At 47.2% G+C, this 22,743-nt stretch overlaps 1 protein-coding gene across 1 annotated transcript in view; it reads right to left on the bottom strand.

Annotated features, from left to right (window-relative positions):
* LOC120848313 (medium-chain acyl-CoA ligase ACSF2, mitochondrial-like) overlaps nt 1-22,743 on the bottom strand; it is a 261,125-nt gene that overhangs the window by 153,856 nt on the left and 84,526 nt on the right. Inside the window, exon 2 of the mRNA XM_042288177.1 lies at nt 16,564-16,729. Coding sequence (XP_042144111.1) covers nt 16,564-16,729 — 166 coding nt within the window. The remainder of the gene's footprint in view (nt 1-16,563; nt 16,730-22,743) is intronic.

Here is a 22,743-nt window from a genome sequence, read left to right as displayed (position 1 = left end):
AACGGCGCAAGGCCCTGTGCTGGCTGGGGATCCTCTTCGTGGATGCGGGGTGTACTGCGGTCGAATGACCACTTGGTCTCCGACCGCTTGTGACGACGCTCGCACCGCGCTTTTGCGGTGACGTGTTGGACACGTGAGCGTAGGTGGCAATAACGGACCAATGGCCGTTATGCTACCCTTTCCCTCGGATGCCGTAGTTCGGGGGATTCCCCTACGGGTTGATCCGGGAGCGAATGCTGAGGTGACCTTCTATCTAGGTCACTTGCCAGTAAAACAATGATGTCTGGCGCGTTCGCGAAGGCAGAGTGCATTGTGCTTTGCGCTTCCCTTGATGTGACATTTCGCCACTTACTGGGGCTGCCTCTACGAAAACTTCGGATATTGGTTTTTCCGAGTTCGCAGATTGTAGCGAGACGCCTGTTGTTCATCATCGGCGTTGTCTCGCGTTTCGCGTGCATATTGCTGCGGGGGCTGCGTTTGTTCGTCCCCTTCTTCTTCCTTTTCGTTGTAGGGTTTGAGATCGCAGACATGCACAGGCCCGCTGACTTTTCTTGAGTCCTTCTCAGTCAGCTTTACACGAGTGGTGAAAATACTTCGTGCATTCGGTACGGGCCCAACCACTTTGGTGCCAGTGAAGCAGAAAAGCCTTTGCTGGCGTCGCTCACAACATGGTTTTGTCTGAGCACGAGATCGCCTAGTTTGTAGCGGAGGTCCCGGCGAGAGCGGTCGTACTGAGCTCTTTGTTTAGCTCGTGCTACCCCGAGATTGCGACGGGCCTCCGAGAAAGCTTTCGTCATCCGGGTTTGTAGCGTGCGCGCATGTTCAGTCTGTTTCGACTGTGCGTCGCTCACCCCAGCGTTTGCCCCCAGGACGCGGTCCATTGGATTCGGCAATTCTCTCCCAAATGTGAGGAAGGCGGGGGTGAAGCCTGTCGAACGATTGACAGTGGAACGGAGTGCGAACCCAAACTCAAGAATGTATACGTCCCAGTCGCGGTGCTTTTCGGCAAATGCTGCCAGCATGGGTTTGATGTTTCTGTTACATCGCTCCGTGATGTTCGCCTGTGGGTGGTAGGATGTGGTTGTTCTGTGCTTGATGCCCAGCGCTTCGCAAGCGTCCACGAATACCTTCCCGACGAAGTAGCTTGCTCTATCTGTTAGAAGAGCTTCAGCGAATCCGAATCGGGTGAACACCTCCATGAGCTTTTTAGTGATTGCTCGGGCCGTCAGCTTTTGTAGTGGGAAAAGTTCTACCCATTTGCTGAAGTGGTCAGTGACAACCAATAGATACTGGTGTCCTTTGGGGCTCCTTGGTAAAGGCCCGACCACGTCGCAAGCCGCCAAAGACCATGGTTCTTGGCTGTGGATCGGCTGCATTAGGCCCGGAGGTTTGCCGCCTCTTCGTTTGAAGCTTTGGCAAGTGTGGCACGTGCGGGCGTAGCGGAATATGTCCCTTTTCATGCCCGGCCAGGTTGCGATGTGGCATAACTTTGTATAAGTCTTGGAGCGACTCGCATGTCTGACCAAGTGCGAGTCGTGATAGTAATGCATTACTGCGCACCTCAGACTTTTTGGCACTACCACCTTGAACACATTATCCGTGTCCTTGTCAGATGGGATATATTTCGGCAGGAGCCCGTCGGCGTTGAGCAGATATTGATCCAGCGTGTCAGTACTAGTACCAGATACATCCCGACACTCGGCGTTTACCGCAATACCAGCAGTCGTACGCCCGGCGGACGCGCCGCCCGACTCCACAGAGTCCGACTCACTCGAGAGTCCGTCGATCACCTTTCGACAAAACGGATCATTCTGCTGAGCTTTCAGTAGCTCTTCTTTGCTGAACACGATCCCCACTGCGCTCACTGCGTCTATGTGGTTCACGTTTTCGTCCGAGGAGGTCTGTGGTGTTGCCTCCATTTTGGACTGATTTTCGGCTTCGCGTGGCTTGGAGTTTGCCATTGGCTCGGCCTGGGTCCTCACGGAAAGATTTGCGCAGTCTACGGGGACTCGCGACAGTGCGTCCGCCACCACGTTTGTGCTGCCTTTCCTGTACCGCACGACATAGTCGTATTTGTGCAGTAGCAAGGCCCATCTCGCTAACCGTCCTGCGGGTTCGCGAAGTCTGGACAGCCATATTAGGCTCTGGTGATCTGTTTCGATCGTGAACGTGGTCCCGTCGACATAAATGTCGAAGCGCTTCAGGGCAAATACAATAGCCAAGCACTCTTGTTCATATGTGCTGTAGTTCACCTCAGCGCGTGTCAGCGAGCGGCTAGCAAAAGCTACCGGACCAAACACTTCCTCGTGCTCTTGGAGCAGGACCGCTCCCAAGCCCAGTTTGCTCGCGTCCGTTTGGATCACGAAAGGCTTGTTCAAGTCGGGCAGCTTTAGTTCAGCTGTGTCCTCGAGCGCTTTAGAGGTGCAGCGAAATGCCGCCTCCTGCTCGGCACCCCAACTCCATCTCACGGTCTTTTTCAGTAGCCGTGTCAGTGGCGCTTGGAGCGATGCGCAGTTCGGGATGAATTGGCGGTAAAAGTTTACCATTCCCAGATAGCGACGGAGCGAGTTTACGTCCGTCGGTGCCGGAAACTCCCGGATAGCCTTTAGCTTCTCGGGGTTTGGCGTGATGCGCCCGCTATCGAGCGTGAACCCAAGCAAGTTGATTCGGGTTTCGGCTGTTAGGGCCTTTTCTGGGTTTAAAGTGATACCCGCAGCCTTTAGCCTGTCGAACACATCCTCCAGATCTCGTAGATGATCTTGGAAAGTGTTGGAGTACACGACAATGTCGTCGAGATAGGCCATTGCATGTTTCCATTTGGCTTCTCCCAGTACTCGGTCAATCAAGCGTTGAAACGTCATTGGCGCTCCGCACAGACCAAGGGGCATTCTTGTGAATTCGAAAAGCCCGCGGTGACACACAAAGGCTGTTTTTGCCTCGTCACCTGCCTCCATTTGAACTTGGAGGTAGCCTCGGCTAGCGTCCAGGGTTGTGAAATACCGTGCGCTGCCGAGGTTGGAAAGGATCGAGTCAATGCTCGGAAGGGGATATGCTTCTTTCCGCGTTACGTCATTTAGACGGCGGTAGTCTACGCAGAGCCGTGAGCTGCCGTCCTTTTTTGGGACCAGCACAACGGGAAATCCCCAGGGACTGTTTGACCGCCGGACGACTCCGGTCTCGATCATTTCGTCCAAAGCGACGTCGATGGCTTTTCCTTTAGCCAGGCTGACGGGTCGTGCGTTTTGCCTCCGAGGAAGCGCATCGCCCGTGTCGATCCGGTGTCGCACTTTGTTTGTGCAACCGGGACGCTCTGTGAACATGGCGTCGTAGCGTCGCAATAATGTCGACAAACGGGCTTTTTCTTGCCCTGACCCGCAGCATGACTCAGTCAGCAGGGGGTGGGTGACCACCGACGCTACGGCGCTTGTTTGCAACCGCGTCGGGGTACTTGTTGAGGGGTTGATACCCGGGGTTTTGTGATTCTGTTGCCTTGTTTTGGCAGCTGCTGTCTGCCCCCATTAACCAGTGTTTTTTCTGGCGTTGGGGGTTCGCAGAAGAGTTTCAGAGGTGCAAATGTGCCCTCTCGGTAGCCACCGCTACTCACGTCGATCACGATCCCTGTTTTGGCGAGAAAATCTCTGCCCAGGATGATCGGAACGGAAAGACTGGGAAAATGAACGAAGCGTTGCCGTCTTACTCGATTCTCCCATCTCGCAACCAAACGCACAGTACCGCTTGAATGGGCGGTACCGCACGCGAGTCGAAAGGCTGTGTTGCCCTCCCTCATATGCACTGAGTTTTGCTGGAGGTGGGTCAACACTTCGTCGCCGAAAAGCGAGGCGCTGGCTCCTGTGTCCAGCAGTGCCTTGAACGTCCGACCGACAATCGTCAGGGCTATGAATGGCGCTAGCGTGCCGGTCGGAAAGCCTATTCTGTAGGCTGTAGGCAAAAGAGTCTTTTGCTCCGTGCCGTTTTGAGCCGCCGGGTTGGTTATCGGCGGCTTTGGTCGTTTCCCGACTGTTGGGGACCGGGGTTCTGCCGTTCTGGGCATTGTCGAACCAGGTGGTTGGCGCTATTACAGCGAAAGCAACGTTGTTGCGGGACTTTTTTTGAGTCCTGTCGTTCGCTTTGATGTGCGCCGCGCCTTTCGTCCTGTGTGTTTGGACGCTTTGGCCGCGTTTCCTCCCGTGGCGTCGGTAACTTTGTGGTCCGATCTCGCCTGTTGAATTGCGGCGCAGTCTCTGCTGCGCGCCGTTCATAGGAGTAGGGGTCGTGCGCACGATCTGATAAGTCGTACGTGTTTCGACTTCGCTCGTCTGCGTAATGGGCGGCTTCGTGTCTCCTGTTTCGGGACGCCGCGTCACCGTTCCACGCGCAGCGCGGCTCGAGTGCCGCTGATGCTGGGGGTGGGGGACGATACGCTCGTGCGGCAAGGATGTCTCCCTGAATCCGCCGAGCCTCCGAGGCCAGTTCGTTCAAGTTGCGAATGCGACTGCCTCGGAGATACGCCGCAAAAGTCGGGTGCGATTGTCTAATGACTCGCTCTACCCGCTGTGCATTGGGCGCTGAGGGTTCTGCTAGCTCAAAGAGCTCTTGCATCGCCCTAACGAACTCCAACAGTGACTCGTCTGGGTGTTGGGTCCGTTGTTCGAGCTCTCGCCTCATCCTGCGTTTGTAGTCTGCAGGGAAGAATTCTTGGCGAAATGCCTTGCGGAACTGCTCAATCGACGACAGCTGGCTTCCGGTTAGACGGAGCCACCGCGCCGCTTGGTCCACCAACGAGATTGGCAAAATGCGTACAAGTATCTCGTGGTCCGACATTTTCATGGCCTGTTGGTACTTTTTCAGGTTTTCGAGGAAGTCTGTCGCACTCACTCGGTCTCTGTACCCTTGGTATGTCGGGATAGGGATTCTGAACGGTGGCCGAGTCGGCGGCGGGGGCCTAACTGCTGTTTGCAGTGCGCCCGTCAGGCTTTCGATCACCCGAGCTGCGTTTTCTAGCAGGGGGTGATATCCGCTTGGCGTGTTTTCTCTGTGGTGAGAATCGCTCTCCGCATGTGCGGCTGGCGGGTTGTTCCCTCTGTATAGGCCCGCCAAGTGGTTTGTTGCGCCTGTAGCAGCTGTGCTGTGCTGTGGCTCGTAGACGGCGTCAGTGTTATCTCCGTGCGGAGAAGCTGACGGCCAGCTGCATTTGCCTGCTGTTGCGTCATTGTCTCTTGTCTCGTCGGACCCGTGTTGACTTCGAAAGTCGCGGGTGGGCTTGGCTCAGCGATGAAGGCTGGCGCGCTCCGAGAAGGAGTGCCACGGTTGCATTCCGGGCAGTATGAGTCATACCCATTAAGGAAGCTCGGCCGAAAGGACACTTGCTCATTGTGTCCGTGCGTGGCCGGCGTGGCCACAAAGCCGATGAGTGGCATCGGGTGTCGGGCGTTAGCCTCTCCCTCTGTCCACAAAGTTCTTGGCCGGAAATTGGCCTGGTTCGCAGTCATTGCGAGAGTGCTGCTTTGTTTGCAGTCGCCGGACAGGCCGCACGTTGGGGCGCCAGATATGGGTTTCCCCTTCTTTGGGGGTACCACTTAGAAACACAGAAGGTTCCTTGGGTCCGGATAAAGACGTGTTTATTTCACTTAGATGCCACACGCTTGCCCGAAGGCCAACAATGTTGGATATGACGGCGCTGTCTCTTTTGACAGGATCACCAGTCGGAGTCCGCGCTGCCGCTATTGACAGTATCACGGAGGGGGAGGATCAGATAAGGATGTGAAGGCTCCGTCGAGCAGAGCCTCCCCCAGCGAGAGTCCCGCCCGTTGGATTAGGGCCGTGTTATATAGACTGCGGGAATGGACGCGCCCAGGGTGGGTCGGATGTAGGTGGCTCCCCGTAGGGGCGGACGCGTCCAAGTCATGATCCTGAGGGGTGTGCCTTAGGCAAATCACCCGAGAAGGACGAGGGAAAGCCGCCCACCAGGGAATGCGGCTTCGCCCTCGCCTCCGGGACGCGCCCCCACGTGGCGACGTCCCACGGCCTGCCTGAGCTAGGCCTAGATAGGGATGCGGAGAACCCGTGGTTCCCACAATATCTAACAAGAAGTATTATAGTGAGTCTATGAACTTTCGCGAGCCACTTCATTCGGTTCTCTTTTTCTTTCTTATGACTAAATATATTTAGATACAGGTAACAACCAAAGAATGCACATCGAACTAACATCCAGCAAACGAAAATCCAGGGTGCCGGACTTCAGCATATTTCCAATCGCCTCATCCCAGATGAGTGTACGTGGTTCGAGCGAAGACCAGAACGTTGTTCGTACCTCACATACTTCTAGCAATTTAACGGCCTCGTAACAAACACTGAGGGTCAAAAAGATATTTTCTCTTCCAATGTGTCGAATTCGCGAGCTTCACGTCGGTTGCGACGCCGCCGTCGGCACTTCCGAGGCGTCCGCCATTCCGTGCACCGGGCGATGAGAACAGCGACGGAGAAAACCGTTCCGGCAGCCATAGGTAGAAATTGAAACACTAGCTCCGCGGATTCCGCAACCCTGTAGGGCGAGGGGCTTTCCGATTGGCTCAGGCACAAGGAAAATATCTCTGCCCAACGGTGATTCAGGTCATCTTCTACCACAGCTCTTTAAAAATGTAGCAGTAAAAACTCGAACCCCGTACAGGTGGTAACGCATGAAGAGAATAGGAGATGCCACGTTTTATGTGGCGCCTCACTTTTGTCAGCACAGAAACTTCGGAGCTGCTGCGGGCTGACTTCATGTTTTCGCATGACTTTACAGCGCCACGTGCAAGAAAAGATGACCTTATAATTCGCCCTCTTAGGACTGGTCACCATTCCAGCACCACAATAAGAAACCAAGTTCTCTAATCAACGTGATGTCATGAGCGCCCCCTCTCCAGCAAGGCTGCATCACAGACGCGGAGATAAAAAACACGTAAAAAGCAGGTTTTGTAAATAGTACGGATATTCAAACAAGCGTATTTACATTGTGCATATATTTAAATCACTTAAAAAAATCTAATTAAGAACGAAAAACTTGGTGGGTGCATAGGTGTACCAATTCGATCACTTTAACTCGCGGAGCGCGGACGAAAAGTGATCGCAGCGCCCCTGGCGAGCTCGGAGTCTCCAGTAGCAGAGGGATTCTCCACTAGGCATTTGTTTTGCCCATCTACGTGCGAGGTGACCAATAAAAAAAAGACAATTGTGACGTGTATTCGCTGCTTTGAATGTTAAAAAGTAGGTGCCACCTTATGAGTGAAGGACCTTTTCTTCGCGTGGGAAAGATGTCAGAGCCCACAGGTTTGCAATTTGGGGCTGTCCTGAAGGAAACAGTCTGTTACAACTTATGGAAGCCAGACAATACAAGAATGTTCCTACACCTTTTTTTTAATATTTTTAAAGGGTAATGTACAAATATTTTCGAAGATAGCTACGTTTGAAATATACTATTATTTTCAATTATTTCGTTTCGTTGTTGCAATTCCCATTTCTCATGAATGTCTTGCTTATAAACGTTTTGTCGAATAGGCGAATTGGCTAGTGCCGTTAAAATCGTCTTCGGATAAGAAAGCAAAAGGCAAGTTCGAACCACGTGCGTTACTGCGATACCAGTATGCTGTGAAAGAAGTCCATTGTGCACATGGATTTCTGACGCTATTATTAAAAATAATGAAAGCGGGGTTATAAAAAAGCTGACTCCTCGCTCGCGCAAAAGAACAGAAAAACAAGAGAGAGCGTCGTAGTGCAAATAGTGGTGATTTCGGTCGCGTTATATAACGTGCACAAATTGCGATTTTTAGCGCCTGGACGACAACCGTCTTCAGCGTCTTCTACGATAAAGGCCGTTATCCGATGGACCGTCAAGAAACTCCTTCCATTTTTCAGTCTACTTTATTTTTATATTTGAGGCGACGCTACGCCACCGAGTGCTTTATTCCTCCTGCTTTATGTTTTGTTTTTTGTTTTGTTTGTTTGTTTAGTTGACGCTCGAAAAATCGCGTATTTTGCTTTCCCTTTTTGGTTTAGATTTTACTATCTTTCATTTGCTTAGCCGATTCCTAACGCCGGTTCAACTGCGATACACTGTGCCTGAACATTTTGAAGGCCGTCTGCAAATTTTTTCTTGTTTTCTTCCACTGTCGTGTGCGATAACCTCGAATTTTCTAATCCGAAATCTTCATATGTGTTTTTTGCAATTTTTACATGTATTATAAAGTGCAAGCTCGTTATCCATACCTATTAGGATTTTATTTGTGTTTGTGGGCACGTCGGCTATGGGTCATCGCTTTGTTGGTCAACCGGCCGCAAACGGGCATACACCCGCGCATACTTGGAGATGGCAGGCATGCCATGTTCTGCCTACCTCTGCAAAAACAAGTTTGATATGATGAAAAATTCTTCTTCCGCTTCCCGAAGGCCGAACAAACATGATAAATTACGTTACTACCACGTTCAAATTAAACTGGAAGAGCTATCCAAGTCTTGTTTTAAAATCGCCATTGACACCTCAATTGGCGAGTATGACAGCTCCACGGAGATCGCGAAGAATTTCACGGACGACAGACCAGATGCACAACTGAACACCCAGTCCTATGTAACCGGGTGGGCATTGAGTCCGATCTCTCATCATGCTTCCTACGTCCAACTGCAATAAGAAACATGGAAAACCTCTAAAGACATCTTGCTAAAGATCAAGAAATATTCGCATGCAAATCGGACTTGGCGCGGTACTAGTCCAAATGCAAGACGGGATAGAGCGAGTAATCGCATGCGCGAATCGGACGCTGTCTAAGGCGGAGACGAACTACTGAACGACTGAAAAGGAATGCCTTGTTGTCGTCTGCGCAATAAAAAAGTTCCGCCCATATTTGTATGAAAGTCCTTTTTCGCCTGGTCACGGACCACCACTCGCTCTGCTGGCTCGCCAACCTGAAGGACCCCTTCCGACGCCTTGCGTGGTGGAGCCTACAACTGCAGGAGTTCGACATGACCGTGGTGTACAAGTCCGGCCGGAAGCACAATGACGCCGGCTTACTGTCAAGGGCCCAAGACGAGGCCGGTCCTGCCTGCATCGAATACGACGACGATGAGTGTTTTCTCGGCGCTCTTGTTTTCAGCGACGTGGCAGCACTCCAGCGAGACGACCCTGAACTGCGAGCGCTCATCGAGCACCTAGAGGGTCAAGCGAGTGCGGTTCCTCGTGCTTTCTAAAAAATCCTGCCCATCTTCATACGGCAAGGGGTGCTGTAAGAGAACTACGTCAACAACAACACAGCATGGCTGTTAGTTATTCCTTTCAGTCTTGAGAAGAAATTTTCCAAGGATACCATGACGACGGAACGGCTGGACACCTTGGCTACAGCAGGACGCTCGCCAGGATTCGAGAAAAGTACAGAGGCTACCGAAGGCCGTTCACCTCTACACTCGATCATGCAAGCCACGAGTGTCAGCGAAGCACAAAACCGCCGACCGAGCCGCCAGAACTTCCGCATCCCATTTCTCCCCTGTCCACGCCGTTCCAGCAGATCGGAATGAATTTATTTGGCCCATTTCCACCGTCAAAGTTGGGAAACCCGTGGATAATCGTCACCACAGACTATCTCAAACGGTACGCCGAGACGAAAGCCCTTCGATCAGGTACGGCTGTTGAAGTCGCCGCGTTTTTCATCGAGTTCATTGTCCTCCAGCACGGCGCCCCCGAAGTCCTCATTACCGACCATGGATCATCGGTCATGGCACAGCTGGCGCAAGACATCCTTCGCCTCAGTACCACCGGCCACAGTCGAAAGACTGCGTACCAACGCCAGACAAATGGAGTAACAGAACGGCTAAACAAAACTATCGCCGACATAATCTCCATGTATGTCGACGTAGAGCGCAAGACTTGGGTCGAGGTGTTACCCTACGTCACGCTTTCTTACAACACGACAGTGCAAGAAACCGAGTGATCCCGTTTCACCTGGTGCATAGCAGAAAAATAACGACCGTCCTCGACGCGATGCTAACCTACGAACCAGTTGAAGATGGGATCCTCGACGACAAGGTGGTTGCTCAACGAGCCGAAGAAGTTCGCAAGCTCGCCCGACTCCGAATTCAAAATCAACAACGCGTCGATGCCTACCCTGTACAACCTTCGCCGGATCAACGTTCACCTCAAGCCCGGAGACCGTTTGTTTGTTTGGACGCCGATACGACGACACGGTTTAAGCGAGAAACTCTTGAAGCGCTACTTCAGACCGTTCAAAGTGCTTCGTCGACTCGGGAATCTGAACTACGAGGTGATGCCCGGTGGAACCCGGACTTCATCACGCCGCCCTCCACGACCGGAAGTCGTCCACGTCGTGCGTTCGAAGCCGTACTAGGTGCGATAAGGCTGTGAATTAGGATTTTATGCAACGCTTGATAGGATTGTGTCTTGCCAGCCTCCGTAATTTCCCATTCTTTAGTTTGGCTTGCTCTATTTTGTTGCCTTTGAGGTTGCATCGAAACGAAGCCTTTTTAAAGGGTGGACTAATGCCACGCGCGTCGGCGAGCGAGCGCGTGCGTGGCCGAGTGGTTACCGCGCTTGACTCTCGTGCGGAAGATGGGGGTTCGATTCCAGGCAGCGGAATGTTCTTTTATTTATTCTTTCTATTTGGCGTTCTCGAAAATTCGTGAAATTTCTTGTCTGATGGAGTAATGAATGTTCTACGCTCCCAATAAAAAAAAACAAAATGAATGTTCTACGCGACGAAAGTTGTAGGCCGAATATTCCAGAGACCCACGCGGCTACAAAAGGTGCTCCCCGTGGCAAGGCCGCAGTAAGTCTCGGCTCAGCGTTCGATCTTGCTGTTTCGCCGCCTTCGACGCCCGCAACGCTCTGTTGTTATCTTTTTTATTTTTGTTTCGGGCACAAGTTCGCCGCATTACATGTTTAGTTCCATTTATTCTTTGTTTCATTACCTCAAATACGTGACAAAAACAAGTCTGAAATTTCTCGAACACAGCCGACAAAAAAGTTTCATTCGCACCGCGTACACGCCGGACCTACAACCAGCGCCATTTGAATACGCGCACTGATAAACGCCCGGGGAGTGAGGTGACGTAACTTCTAAACTGGTTCCTGATTGGCTGTGGAGGCCAATCCACAGCGGTTCAACGTAAGATAAACGAAGTATGGCCGAGCTTCGGCCAATGACGGTTTCGAAATCGCGAGGCAGAAAAGCACGACTTCCGCCTTAACTACGCGGCAAACACCGTGTGAAAGAGCGGAAAAAGAAAAGGGGAAAAAAAAAAACTCCAGTTTAAGACAACACCAAGATTGTGGTCTTTTACCAAGTAACAAGGGAGTGGCCTAAAAGACCAGCTTCGATTTTCCGGCTTGAGCACGATTTGGAAGAGGCCGAGACCTCGTGATCCTTTTTATGCTCTTTTGCAGTGAATTAGGTGCTCATAACTACAAAGGAGTTAGTCTATAAGATTACAACACATAAATATTTGTTTTTGTTAAAAAATAACTTATTTGTGGTATTGATTTGATTCATTCTTTGACTAAACGGTCGGCATTTCTCGAAACCCAAAAAGTGAGGCCTGGATAAAAGTGAGACCGCGAGGCTCGATACTGATTGTTTGACAGCTGGGAGAGGAGGAGTGAGGTGCTCGATGTTGATTGGTTAACATGGAGGTCACGTTACTAGAGGGGTGGGCGAGGAAGTGGAAGCCAGGCGAGGAGGAGCTCGACAACTTGTGCGCACTGAGGGAGAAGAGCTCGAGGGTATGCAGGAACCTGGAAGGTCATCAGGTGTAACAGCCGGAGCGATGAGCGGTATTATCGCTTCATTCCAGCAACTATGAAGTGTTCCATTGTACGTGTTGACTTACCTGATGAAGAGCGCCGTGAACATAAGCGGCTGGAGTCTGGAAACTCAGAGTAAAGCTAAAAGTTTTTGATTCTAGAACGATTCACGTATGCAACACAAATGCCTTGAAATGTGCCAAATAGACAGCACCGAGTGGACTCTGCTTCTTCCTGTCGGCTTCCATCGTGTTTTTCTTCACTTAGACAGGACAAAGCTCATCGTGTTCATATGTCTTTCACTCTTACACCACTTAAAAATCCCGTTTCAAAAGGGAGCTTTCGTAGATCGGTTTCTTAGATTCAACCTCCTAGCGGAGGTAGACGCTGATACTAAGCATGGACACCGATAACTTTATCTGCAGAATTCCAGACTTGCGCATCGCTAGGGGGTTGTCGCTTGTGGTGGCAACTTTTGCTTCCTTGTCACCTTACATGTGAACGGAGTGCACCTACATTCTCTGTCTTAGATACAATATTTTATTTTTACAGAGACAACCGGAATGCGGCCGTATGAGAAATGAAAAGTAGTGTTGGGGATCATTTAAGAAAACATAAAAAAATGTCCTTTTGCTTTTTTGCGGGAAAAATAATGTGAAAGTAACGTGTAACGTAACAAGTAAAGTAATTTGTTACTCTTTAAAGGAAGTATTTTGTAACAGCAATACATTTTATTTTATTCTCGCTAATTTGTAAGTGTTATCCATTACGTTATTCAAGTAACGGGCACAAGTCTGGATCGAACCCTGGACGCCTACGATTGTGAGACTACACTATCACTGCAGTGATGGGGGAACTTGCAAAGACGAAATAACTGTCTAGGCCAAAAGCGGCAACCGTGCAGGTAACCTTCGTGACCATGTTATGTCACCACATCACGTAATTTGATGTTACGAAAAAAAAATAACTCGCTATACCAACAAAAACGAAGGAGACGAGAAAATGAGAGCGTGTGGGGGAGTCAGAACACAGATCTTTGACGAACGTGTTTGCGTTCGAAAAGTGAGTGGAGACAAAGGCAGAATGCCTTACGTCTGCCCGCTAAGCATTTCAACCGAATGCCGATGATCGGATGACCTTACGCGCTATCATATCATCCTCACTCTCAGTTTCCATCAGTATTACTGACAGTCAAAAGAAGCGAAGTAAATGCAATCTCCACCTCAACCCACAAAAAATGTCGCGGAATCGCATTCTTATTATATCAACCTCATCTGTAAAACAACAATTGTTTTTTTTTTTTTTATCAATTTCAGCGTCTTTTTAGTAACGGTGACACGAGACTTTTTGCAATTTTCTTCTGCTTTCAAGTTTAAGGGCGTCTGTTTTATTCAGATACATTCTTTATGCAATATTCTAAAAGCGGAACTCTTATAATCAGTAGCTTTATTCCCTAAATATTCTTAATTATGATAAATTATTGCCACCAAACCCTTTTCAGTTTAGGAACGAAATGCACTTCTAGAGCAAGCTACGTGATCCCTGTTGCTCCTGTGAGTGTGACCATGGCTATATCTGCACATATCCTCAATGTGTTTGACCAAGAGCCCTGTCATTTCTTAATCTGTAAAGGGTGAAATGACCTCCAGTATTCGAGTTCCGGACAATTCAACGCAGTTTACTTTGAAAGAAACATACTCATAGGGTATGCTATTCTCAACTTTGCGTGTCCTTGCAAAAACAGTTCCCATATAAATGAAGTTTGGTTTCAAATTTTCTTCAAAGCTTATGCCATGTAAACGCAAACCAGTGTCGACTTATTAAATTTCCAGAGTAAGGACCAGTACCCAATGTAGAACTACTTTTTACAATGCATATAAAGCTCGTCGTGGTTTGTCCTGTGTTGCAGGAAATTGTATGTTCAACCATACCAATAATTTAAACAAATGGCTGGTCGGTTCTCCTAAAAAGCATTGAAACGCTAAGAACGCATTGTTAACTTGAAGACATGACAACGAGAGCATTACCTGTCTAAGGGCCATTAACCGATACAAATCACTAACCAACCGAATGAGTTCAGGCCAACTGCCTCCTCGTATTTTAACAGACAGGGCAGCTTCACTCATCAGATATTTTGTGTGACAAAGTCCCTGCAATATGTGCTATAGACATAATTGGGGTTTGCTAGGTTCAAACAATAAACGCCTATTTATTTTAGATGCTGTGAGTCGCGGGTATCGTGAAGACAGCAATTGCACTATCAATACACCTGAGCCTTGTTAGTGTTTTCAGAAATCGAAACATTTTGTCAGCTTCATTAAACGCGACTGTATTTGCAGCATTATTTAGTAGCCAATGCTATCGCCTGACAAGGTACTGTGCGCACCTAAACTGTATTAGCTTTATTGGTACACTCCTGTACGCAATAATTGTAGTAGTACTATACTCTAAAAAATGCCCGTGCGTCTGCTTTCCCGCACAACACTCGGAGAGCCAATCACCGCAACTTATGGAGGCAGATCAGCGAATGACGATGCCGAAACATATGTTTAGACCAAAAAACGCAGTCTGAGTTGTGACATTAAGCAATGAAAAACGTCACGCTTGCATTGCTTAATGTCACAACTCAGACTGCGGTTTTTGGTCTAAACATATGTTTCGGCATCGTCATTTGCTGATCTGCCTCCGTAAGTTGCGGTGATTGGCTCTCCGAGTGTTGTGCGGGAAAGCAGACGCACGGGTTTTTTTTAGAGTGTAGACTATGTATCCTCCTTCAACTGCCTAAATTAGTTTCTGTCTCTCAAAAGCACTTTCGTGCTTGTGTATGAGAACACTCACTTAATACATCTAAGCATACTAAACAATAAGACCATAGCAAATTATACCAAATAGATCTAACTAACATATTATCAACACACTCCCCAAACGCTGAATTACGCAAACCGGGTGATCCTTAGATATAACAATATATTCAATATTGACAGAGATAATGACCTTTCTATTGTATTCTTTTTTAGGATTATGGTATTTTGGTAATATGGCTTATTTTATTAGTGCGCATTTTTTCTTATATTGAAAACTAGTCCTGCTGATGAACTTCAAACGTCAAGCGGCCTATAGCACCGATTGGTATAGGGCACCGTTGGCTTCGACGCGGAGAATGAACAATGATTAATTCAATGATTGAATTTCAAAAAACCGTTAGGCACTATCAGGAAAAATTCAAAGTGTGGTCATTGTGTACAGAAATTTTCCTCAGTTGTGTGGAATTCTATTGGGCGTACGCACCAAGAGTCGATTGAAAATGTCCAGAAACGTGTTTTTTTTTTTTTTTTTTTTTACGACCGCTATGTTGATTGCACTGTTTACTTTGAATATAGAAAACTCTTAGAGCGATACAATTGTTTTACTTTGAGTGCCAGACGACGCGACAGAGATCTTATATTTTTGTTCAAATGCCTTCAAGGAGTCATTAATTGCCCTGACCTAACTTCATCGATAAATATTCATGTCCCGAGAAGATTTTTGCGAATTTCTCTCCCATTTTAAGTTAATGAATTCTTCCAAGCCTGCTCCATGACACGTATTCAGACCTTGTATAGTACTTTCAATGAATCTTGCATTGACATTTTTAACCCCTCTTTTGCAGCATTCAAGTTTTCTCTTACAAATCTATAACCATCTTTTGTAACGTTCAAGTTTTCTATTGTCAATTTGTAGAATTATTCTTTTTGCTGTATGTTAATTGTGCATCATTATCAAGGCTTCATGCTGTTCATGAGCACAAAAATAAACAAATGAATGAATGAATGAATGAATGAAAGGAAGCCATCGGATTCATATATATCCTGCACATATTTTATTACTTAGGAAACTTTACATTATCTTGAGGTATGAGGTTTAGTTTTTCGGAATACTTTACAATACAAAACTCAACACCACAAAACAGACGAACGAGCTTCAAAATAAACGCACAAAGTGCCGACCTCAATCTGACTTTGACTTCAGAAAGGCCGTGAAATAAATGGAATGCGACTGATAATATAACAAAAATTATTAAAGACTTATATTCCTAAAAGCTATAGTAACCAATCTCCAGTGAATTAGCGCGCAGACATTTTTCAGTTCAGTTTGACATGACGGACGTGCTTCTTGGGCTTTGGAATTGGGTATGATTATACGAAAGAAGGAGTAATGCGTCTTTCTTTTTTGCATTCAGGTTTTTGACTACCGTGCCCTCATATGGGTTGTAATGACGCTCTTTGTACAGAGAGTGGTGTGCTAAGGCATGATTTGGCCCATTTCAAGAAGGCGAAGAGAGGCATAGCTTTGATCTTCTTGCCATCCTCTTTAACGTAGGCACGAGTCATGGTGTCTGGAGTAATTTCTCGGTGCAAGTGGACACGCTGAGATTCCCATGCTTTATTTTAAGTGTTGTCTTGAGCCGTATGGCTCATACTAAAGAAATTACACGAACTATTCTTCCTTAAATAAAAAAAACAATTATGACCTCACATCACGTGACGCTGCGGCGTCATCTGACACCACTATGGCATGCAACATTTTGGCGTCACATGTCAACATGAAAATAAGGTGACACTGACGTCTCATTTGCAATATTACGTTGATGTTTTTATCGTTAACTGCAATATTGCGTTGATGTTTTTATCGTTAGCAACAACATTGCGAATCAATCGTTTCCCTGTGAAGCGTTGCGTACTGAATGTTTAAATGACAAAAGTGGGTCTCGCGCTGAGTAGATCATCTGAGTCTATACGTACGTCTTTCTTGTATTCCGTGTATGTCTTGCTGATGTTCTGGTGAGTGTAAACGGCCGCTGTGGTGTCCCCGAATAAGTCAGTCGCTCTGTCAATCACGTCTCCCACAGTCCAGGTCAAAAGCGGCTCCTTCCCGGGCACGTGGAAGTAGCTCAGTTTGGAAAGATCCCTGCGTCGACATGCAGACAAAAAATATGTTCTGTTGGAGAACTGCAGCCAAAGTCACGTATCTTCATGCTGTTTTGATTTGAGGTGACTGCAGCTACTTTTGACGCGCAACGTTTACGGGCTGAGTTTTCACTTGAACTGAAGCGTCAAAAAACGTAATATCAAATTTTCTCACTAACTTTAGCGGTGAAAATGGCGTCCAGCGGCTTCATGTCACGTGACCTATACAAACAAAAATCAGTTTTCCCGCTATATTTGGAGGAACTATTATTGTTAGTGGCGCTACCTATACTCAAATTCAGTTTCCCCGCTAGATGTTGTAGGCAAATTGCCGTCACGCCACTTCAAAAGAAATTAAGTTTTCCCACTACATTGAGCGGAAAAAAAATGTCACATAACCATGTCGTGTGACTTACGCAGAAATTCAGCTTTTCCGCAAAATTGTGCGGAGAATCGGCTTCCCGTAAGATGATGTCACGTGACCCCAACATAAATTTGGTTTACCCGCTATCCGTCATCGCCCACACTATGGGACAAGGCCGACCCAACCTAGAAATTCAGTAGGTCAATGAATCAAGAGGATGGAGAGGAGTGGACAAACCCAGAGCCGTTTATTGGGAGAGTTTGGCCATACGTTGGTTTGAATAGGCGCGCCTCTCGGGGCCAACCACAGGCATCGAAACAGCCCCTAGCGGCGATCATGAGCTCTAAATATGTGACACAACTAATTTAAGCCGTTTTCGCGTCGCTAGAGTGAAAAGGTATAACTCTCTGTGACTGAAAACTTGGCGCATGTGAGGTTTTCGTTACGCCCATGTTCAAGGCTAGAACAAACGAACGTGTGTTCCAAACCAAGGCTGATTTGCTAGAAACAGCGTCTCAGCTGAGACTGGGGGAAGGAAAGCACTGACAAAGCGACCGCACGAGCCGTGCGGGACCGTCTAAACCCGAGCCGAGCAAACCGCGTCTCAAGACACTCGCGCGCCTCACCCTTTGCATTGTTTTAATACTACTACTACTACTAATAGTAATATCTTTATTTGGCTCTGGAGAGCGGCGGCACTGCGGAAAGGCCTGTACCATGAAGGCCCGCGGTGCCGCGTCTAAGGAACATGATAATGCGATGAGTATATGCATGCAAGATGACGACGAGATGGATTGTTGCTACTGCGGAAGATGTCAGACTAATTTGAAGATTTCCACATTTCGTTGAGGCGTGTCAGCGGCGGGCCAAGAGGATCTGCAGCCTGCCGTTCGGCAGGCTGCAGATCCTCTTGGCCTTTTTGAAGGAGCCCCAGGAGCATGATGGTGCTGTCGCTCACTGGGGTCGAAGCATCAGGCAGGGCCGGCCTTAGAGCAGCAAGCGCCCTGGGCAAACTGCGGTCGTGGCGCCCCCCCCCCCCCTCTATTTTCGCACCCAGAATCACGTTGGTAGTAAACATGCCAGAGTGACCCAGCGCGAATAGTAGCGATTTTGTCGTTGTCAGTCGAGAACCCCATCCTAAAAACAAACGGCGCTGCTCTCTATATTTGCAGGCCCTTGGCTGACTATGGCGTCCCGGATTTGTGGTGTCAGCTTAGTTCATAATACAGGATCAGACAGTTCGTCGCTGGCGGCCTTTATCTCATTCGATGTGTCATCACTATCTTGTTTAGTGCCACAGACTGCAGTGGAGCCCTCGGCGTCGTCCGGATATTGCTGCAATGTCTCAATTTCCTTTGTTTGGGAATAATCTTCGCTTGTCGAGCTTTTATCCTGCTCTGGTTCTATGTTTCTCCCTCTGCTGGTTCACTTGAACTTGAGCGGCCCTCGTGTACTTTCATATGGCGCCTGGAGCGCGTCTTCGACTGGTGTGTTTAGCGTCCTATCCCGCCGTTGCTTCAAAGCTGTCCCAAAGTGGCAACAAATGACGTCACAGAAGCCGAAGTGTCATGCTGTTGCATGTCGCGATCCTGGCGGTTGGTTGTAGAAATGCTAACGAGAAGGCTGCGAGTAGCACTATTGAACACGAGTGCCGCCGTCGTCATGGCGTCCCAACTTCTGGCTGCCGAAACTTCCCTGGACCACCACACTTGAGAGCGACTTGGAGCATATCAGGCATCTGCTACAAACACCACCGCTGCTGGGACGCCGCCAGGATCGGGACCGGCGACAGCATGACGCTTCTATGACGTCATCAAGCGGAAATCGAGGGACCACTTTTTTGGACGCGGTAAACACACCAGTCGGAGACGCGTTCCAGGCACCGTACTTTCCCATACTTTTTCAGGGCGTCTCCGCTCTTCCAGGATCCGCAATCTTGTTCAAATTTTCGTTTTCTGTACTGCGCTCCTGATGGTTTCTTTCGACGAAGTGGCATAGCACTGAAATTTTAACCAACAGACTAAATATAAATTTTATACCAGTGCGTATTGTAACAATACTTTACCCCTAATGCCTATTGTAACAATACTTTAAAAAAAAAACAAGCTAGATGGTCGTGATTTATAGTATTAAAAACCCGAAACTCATGAACACAAAAATTACTGTCTAAAAGAAGCCGAAGGCGCTCCTTATGTGACCTCGGTAGATCCCACAATATTTTTGAGTAGCTCGTGGCACCTGTGTATGCAGTACCGTAGGCATAGCACCAGATTACGTGATACGGACCCCAAGGCCAAAGTCAACGCAAAGAACAGTCGCCGAACCGATGAAAATTCACCCAGTTTACATCCAGCAACACGTGCACACTGAGCATTAACAATTAGACTCTAGAAACTAGCAGTCGTTACGTAATCATATGTTCGTTTCATGACAATTGAGTTTCAGCTACTCAGGTGTGCACGCACAGTCAAAGGGGTTACGCAGTGATCAGTTCACTGGAAATGGAACAAATGCACTTCAAGATATCCGTGCAAATAACTCGAAATCAATTATGCAATGTCTTACCGTGATCAATGAGACGGCCAGTCTCTCACCAACAGAAAACATCAATGAAAGAGATCGGAATCAGTGTGGCCAATTTAGCAGTTTTCGTGTAGTTTTCCCGCTGACATCTTTTTGTTGTTAATACCACCTGTTGTCGCCAGTTTTAAGTCAAACAAGTAAAAGAAGTAAAGTAAAAAAAGAGTATTTTTAACAATATTTTTTTTTATATTTATACTTGTTCTAAAACATTTAAAGAAATAAAATGCTTTATAAAGTCATTCTTGCGCAACACTATAAATTGGGCGGTTTTTGGAACTCTGGGCGGGTTTCTGAATTTTGAGTTGGCAACATTGATCGGCATTGCGAGTTCGGAGTCTTCGCGGGTCGCTCACAGTCATAATATCATTTTCAGTCGGCGGCCCTTTCGGCGCCCCCCTATGAATGGCGCCCTGTGCGGCTGCACAGCTCGCCCACCCCAAAAGCCGGCCCTGGCATCAGGCTCCAAAGAGGTAACCCAGTCAAAGCAGAAAGCTGCCGCCTCCGAGGTACCGAGACCCAGGGCTTAGATGGAGGCACCGCCGACGCCCGGTGTGGCATCTTCTAAACGTCGTCGGCGTCGTGCTGCTGCGAGATTGAACGCTTCTATTTCACGCTTTAAATGTCATTTCAAATATTGTGACGTCGCGGTTGGCTGATTGGTCGACGCGTTGTCACATATTTAGTTTACGCTCTAACCGCGGGGGCAATATTCGGCGCTGCGGCCTTTGCTCCGCCTATTGGCCAAACTCTCCCAATGTACGGTTCTGGAAAAACCTAGAGGCACAGTTTGGAAAGAAATGCCTGGATGTTGCTTGCGCTAAACCTAGAAGGTTTCACGTAGCAACGCAACTGCAGCGTCCTTCGCGATACATTTTTTTTTAGTTTAGTAGCGAAGCTATACACTTATCTGGTACTGCACTTGGTTCACTGGATAAGTACATCGTATTACAAGGAGCGAAAGTATGTATACAAGCTGGTTAGGAAACATTATACTCTCCTTATCCCAATGTTTAGATTATGATATGCCTAATTGTTTTGCACAGGAATTTTTGAGAAATAAATGCATTTATTAGGAGGCCTTGAATACTTATTAGAACTGCTCTGGTATGTTTTCTCTCCATACGTTTTGCCTGGCGTTATATTTACTGAGCGCACCAAGGAAAATACTTTATGTGCAATTATTTCAATATGAAGTATGCAAATTGGAGTGTTACAAAATAAAATATAAAATATTTGAGAACCGCTAGAAATTTTTTTCTGCACCTACTCTGTTCTCAGGCGGACTCTAAGTCTATGAAAAAGCGTGGCCGTCAACTGAGAAATTTTCTGATATTTGCTACCGCATATTTTTATTATAGTTAAGGCATGTGCTTTATTTTGTAACGTACACGTAATCTGTCTCTGGTCTTACATCCTCAACTAGAAGTACGACCGTCACCAAACCCCTCTCCAGTGCGGTGTAGTCATTGAGTATGAAATTCCGCATGAGAATAATGCCGAGCTAAGAAGCGTTCCTCTCGCCTGGCTCTAGGATGTCATTTGTTTTTCGCCAGCCAAGAGAGAAATTAACCTTTAAGTCACAATCCGAACCGGCGAGCTGAGTGTGTGCCAATATTTATAAATGAGCGGAATAACTAGAACAGTGATATGATCAGAATCGCCTTGCGACCGGATATGGTTCACTGAATCTTTTCTTAGTTAAAGCATATTTAAAAGCCACGAATAGACAGATCTCGTCTCATACGTCTGAAATGAAAGTTCACGACGAAGAAAGTTGTGTGTTCAATTGGAACTTTGTTTTCATTGTATTTCAGTTGCAGTTGTTTTCAGTTTTCAATGGCAACCACTCTTTTTAAGGTATCATATCATCAAAACAAACCTTGGGTGCTCGAATTGTAGGAAGAATTTAAGATGAGGTACGCACACTTTGTTTTAATACATATATTTCTGTATATTTTTACGAGTTGTTGTATCCCATATCAGATTGGGTAAGAAATGTCTGATATCAAAGTAGTTTGCAATAATCATCAATATAGAATGTGCAAAAGGCTAGTGCAATTACTGTAGACAACATATTGTGTAGATATTTTGATACACGGTGGAAAATTTGCCATAAAAACGAGGACATAAAAGAAAGGCAGACAGGTCAGGGCGTACGCCCTCTCCTGTGTTCCTCTACTCTATGTCATATTGTCCTATTTTTTTGTTTTTTTGCCTGTTTGCCGCCATGTATCAAAACCAACTAGAACAACTCGCCCACCTAATATAGGTATTCTGCATAATTTTTAGAGGCGAATGAGGATTAAAACGAACACATGAGCTCTTAGACTTATCAAGGATATATTGATGTCTAAGATAAGACTCATCGTTGCATGTCGTTTCTGCATGTTTGGGTCATCATATTTTTTTCTTAGTCTTACTTATTTTCATCTTTAGCACGTTTTCTAAAGATAACATTTGAAACACTGTTAATGTGGTCATTTCCGCAAGCGATAAAGTGGTGACCAGTCTTAGTGAAGAATTGGCAGTGACCTTAATTTGAACATCAAATAATCTATGAAATACAGTATTTAAGGTGCGATCATTTAAAATTATTTAGAAGACATTATAGTGCAGTTTCAAGGATTGAAGTCTCCTTAGTTTTATTAAATTCCCTCATTATTGAGCGAGGAAATGTAATTCGTGCATAGGTTAAGTGAAGGCAGGTCCCATGACATCAACTTTCACGCTAGAATTAGTGGGAAACTTAATTGGTTTATAGACCTCCTGAAGTCAGGTCACGCGATATTTATGCCTATCAGATATAGAATTACTGCATAGGTCACGCGAATGAACGCCACGTGAGGTATGCACCAATTCCGTTTTACCGCTACATTTAGCGGGAAATAGACAGACGAGTGGACGAACAATATTTTGGGATTGGGGAATCTGCCGTAAGCCCTTCATGCTTTCAAAGGGCAATTGTCATCTTAGTATATAAAAATTTAGGCACTGGATTCATGTTAACCTTATCCTTAGTATAAATGTAAAAAAAAACGAGGCTTCAAAAGTGTTCCCCGGCATACGCA

Source organism: Ixodes scapularis, unplaced genomic scaffold (assembly GCF_016920785.2).
Source record: "Ixodes scapularis isolate PalLabHiFi unplaced genomic scaffold, ASM1692078v2 ptg001212l_1___fragment_1__unscaffolded, whole genome shotgun sequence".
NCBI classification, from domain to species: Eukaryota; Metazoa; Arthropoda; class Arachnida; order Ixodida; family Ixodidae; genus Ixodes; species Ixodes scapularis.
Note: the sequence above shows the minus strand (reverse complement) of the source record. Positions and strands in the feature narration are given on the sequence as shown.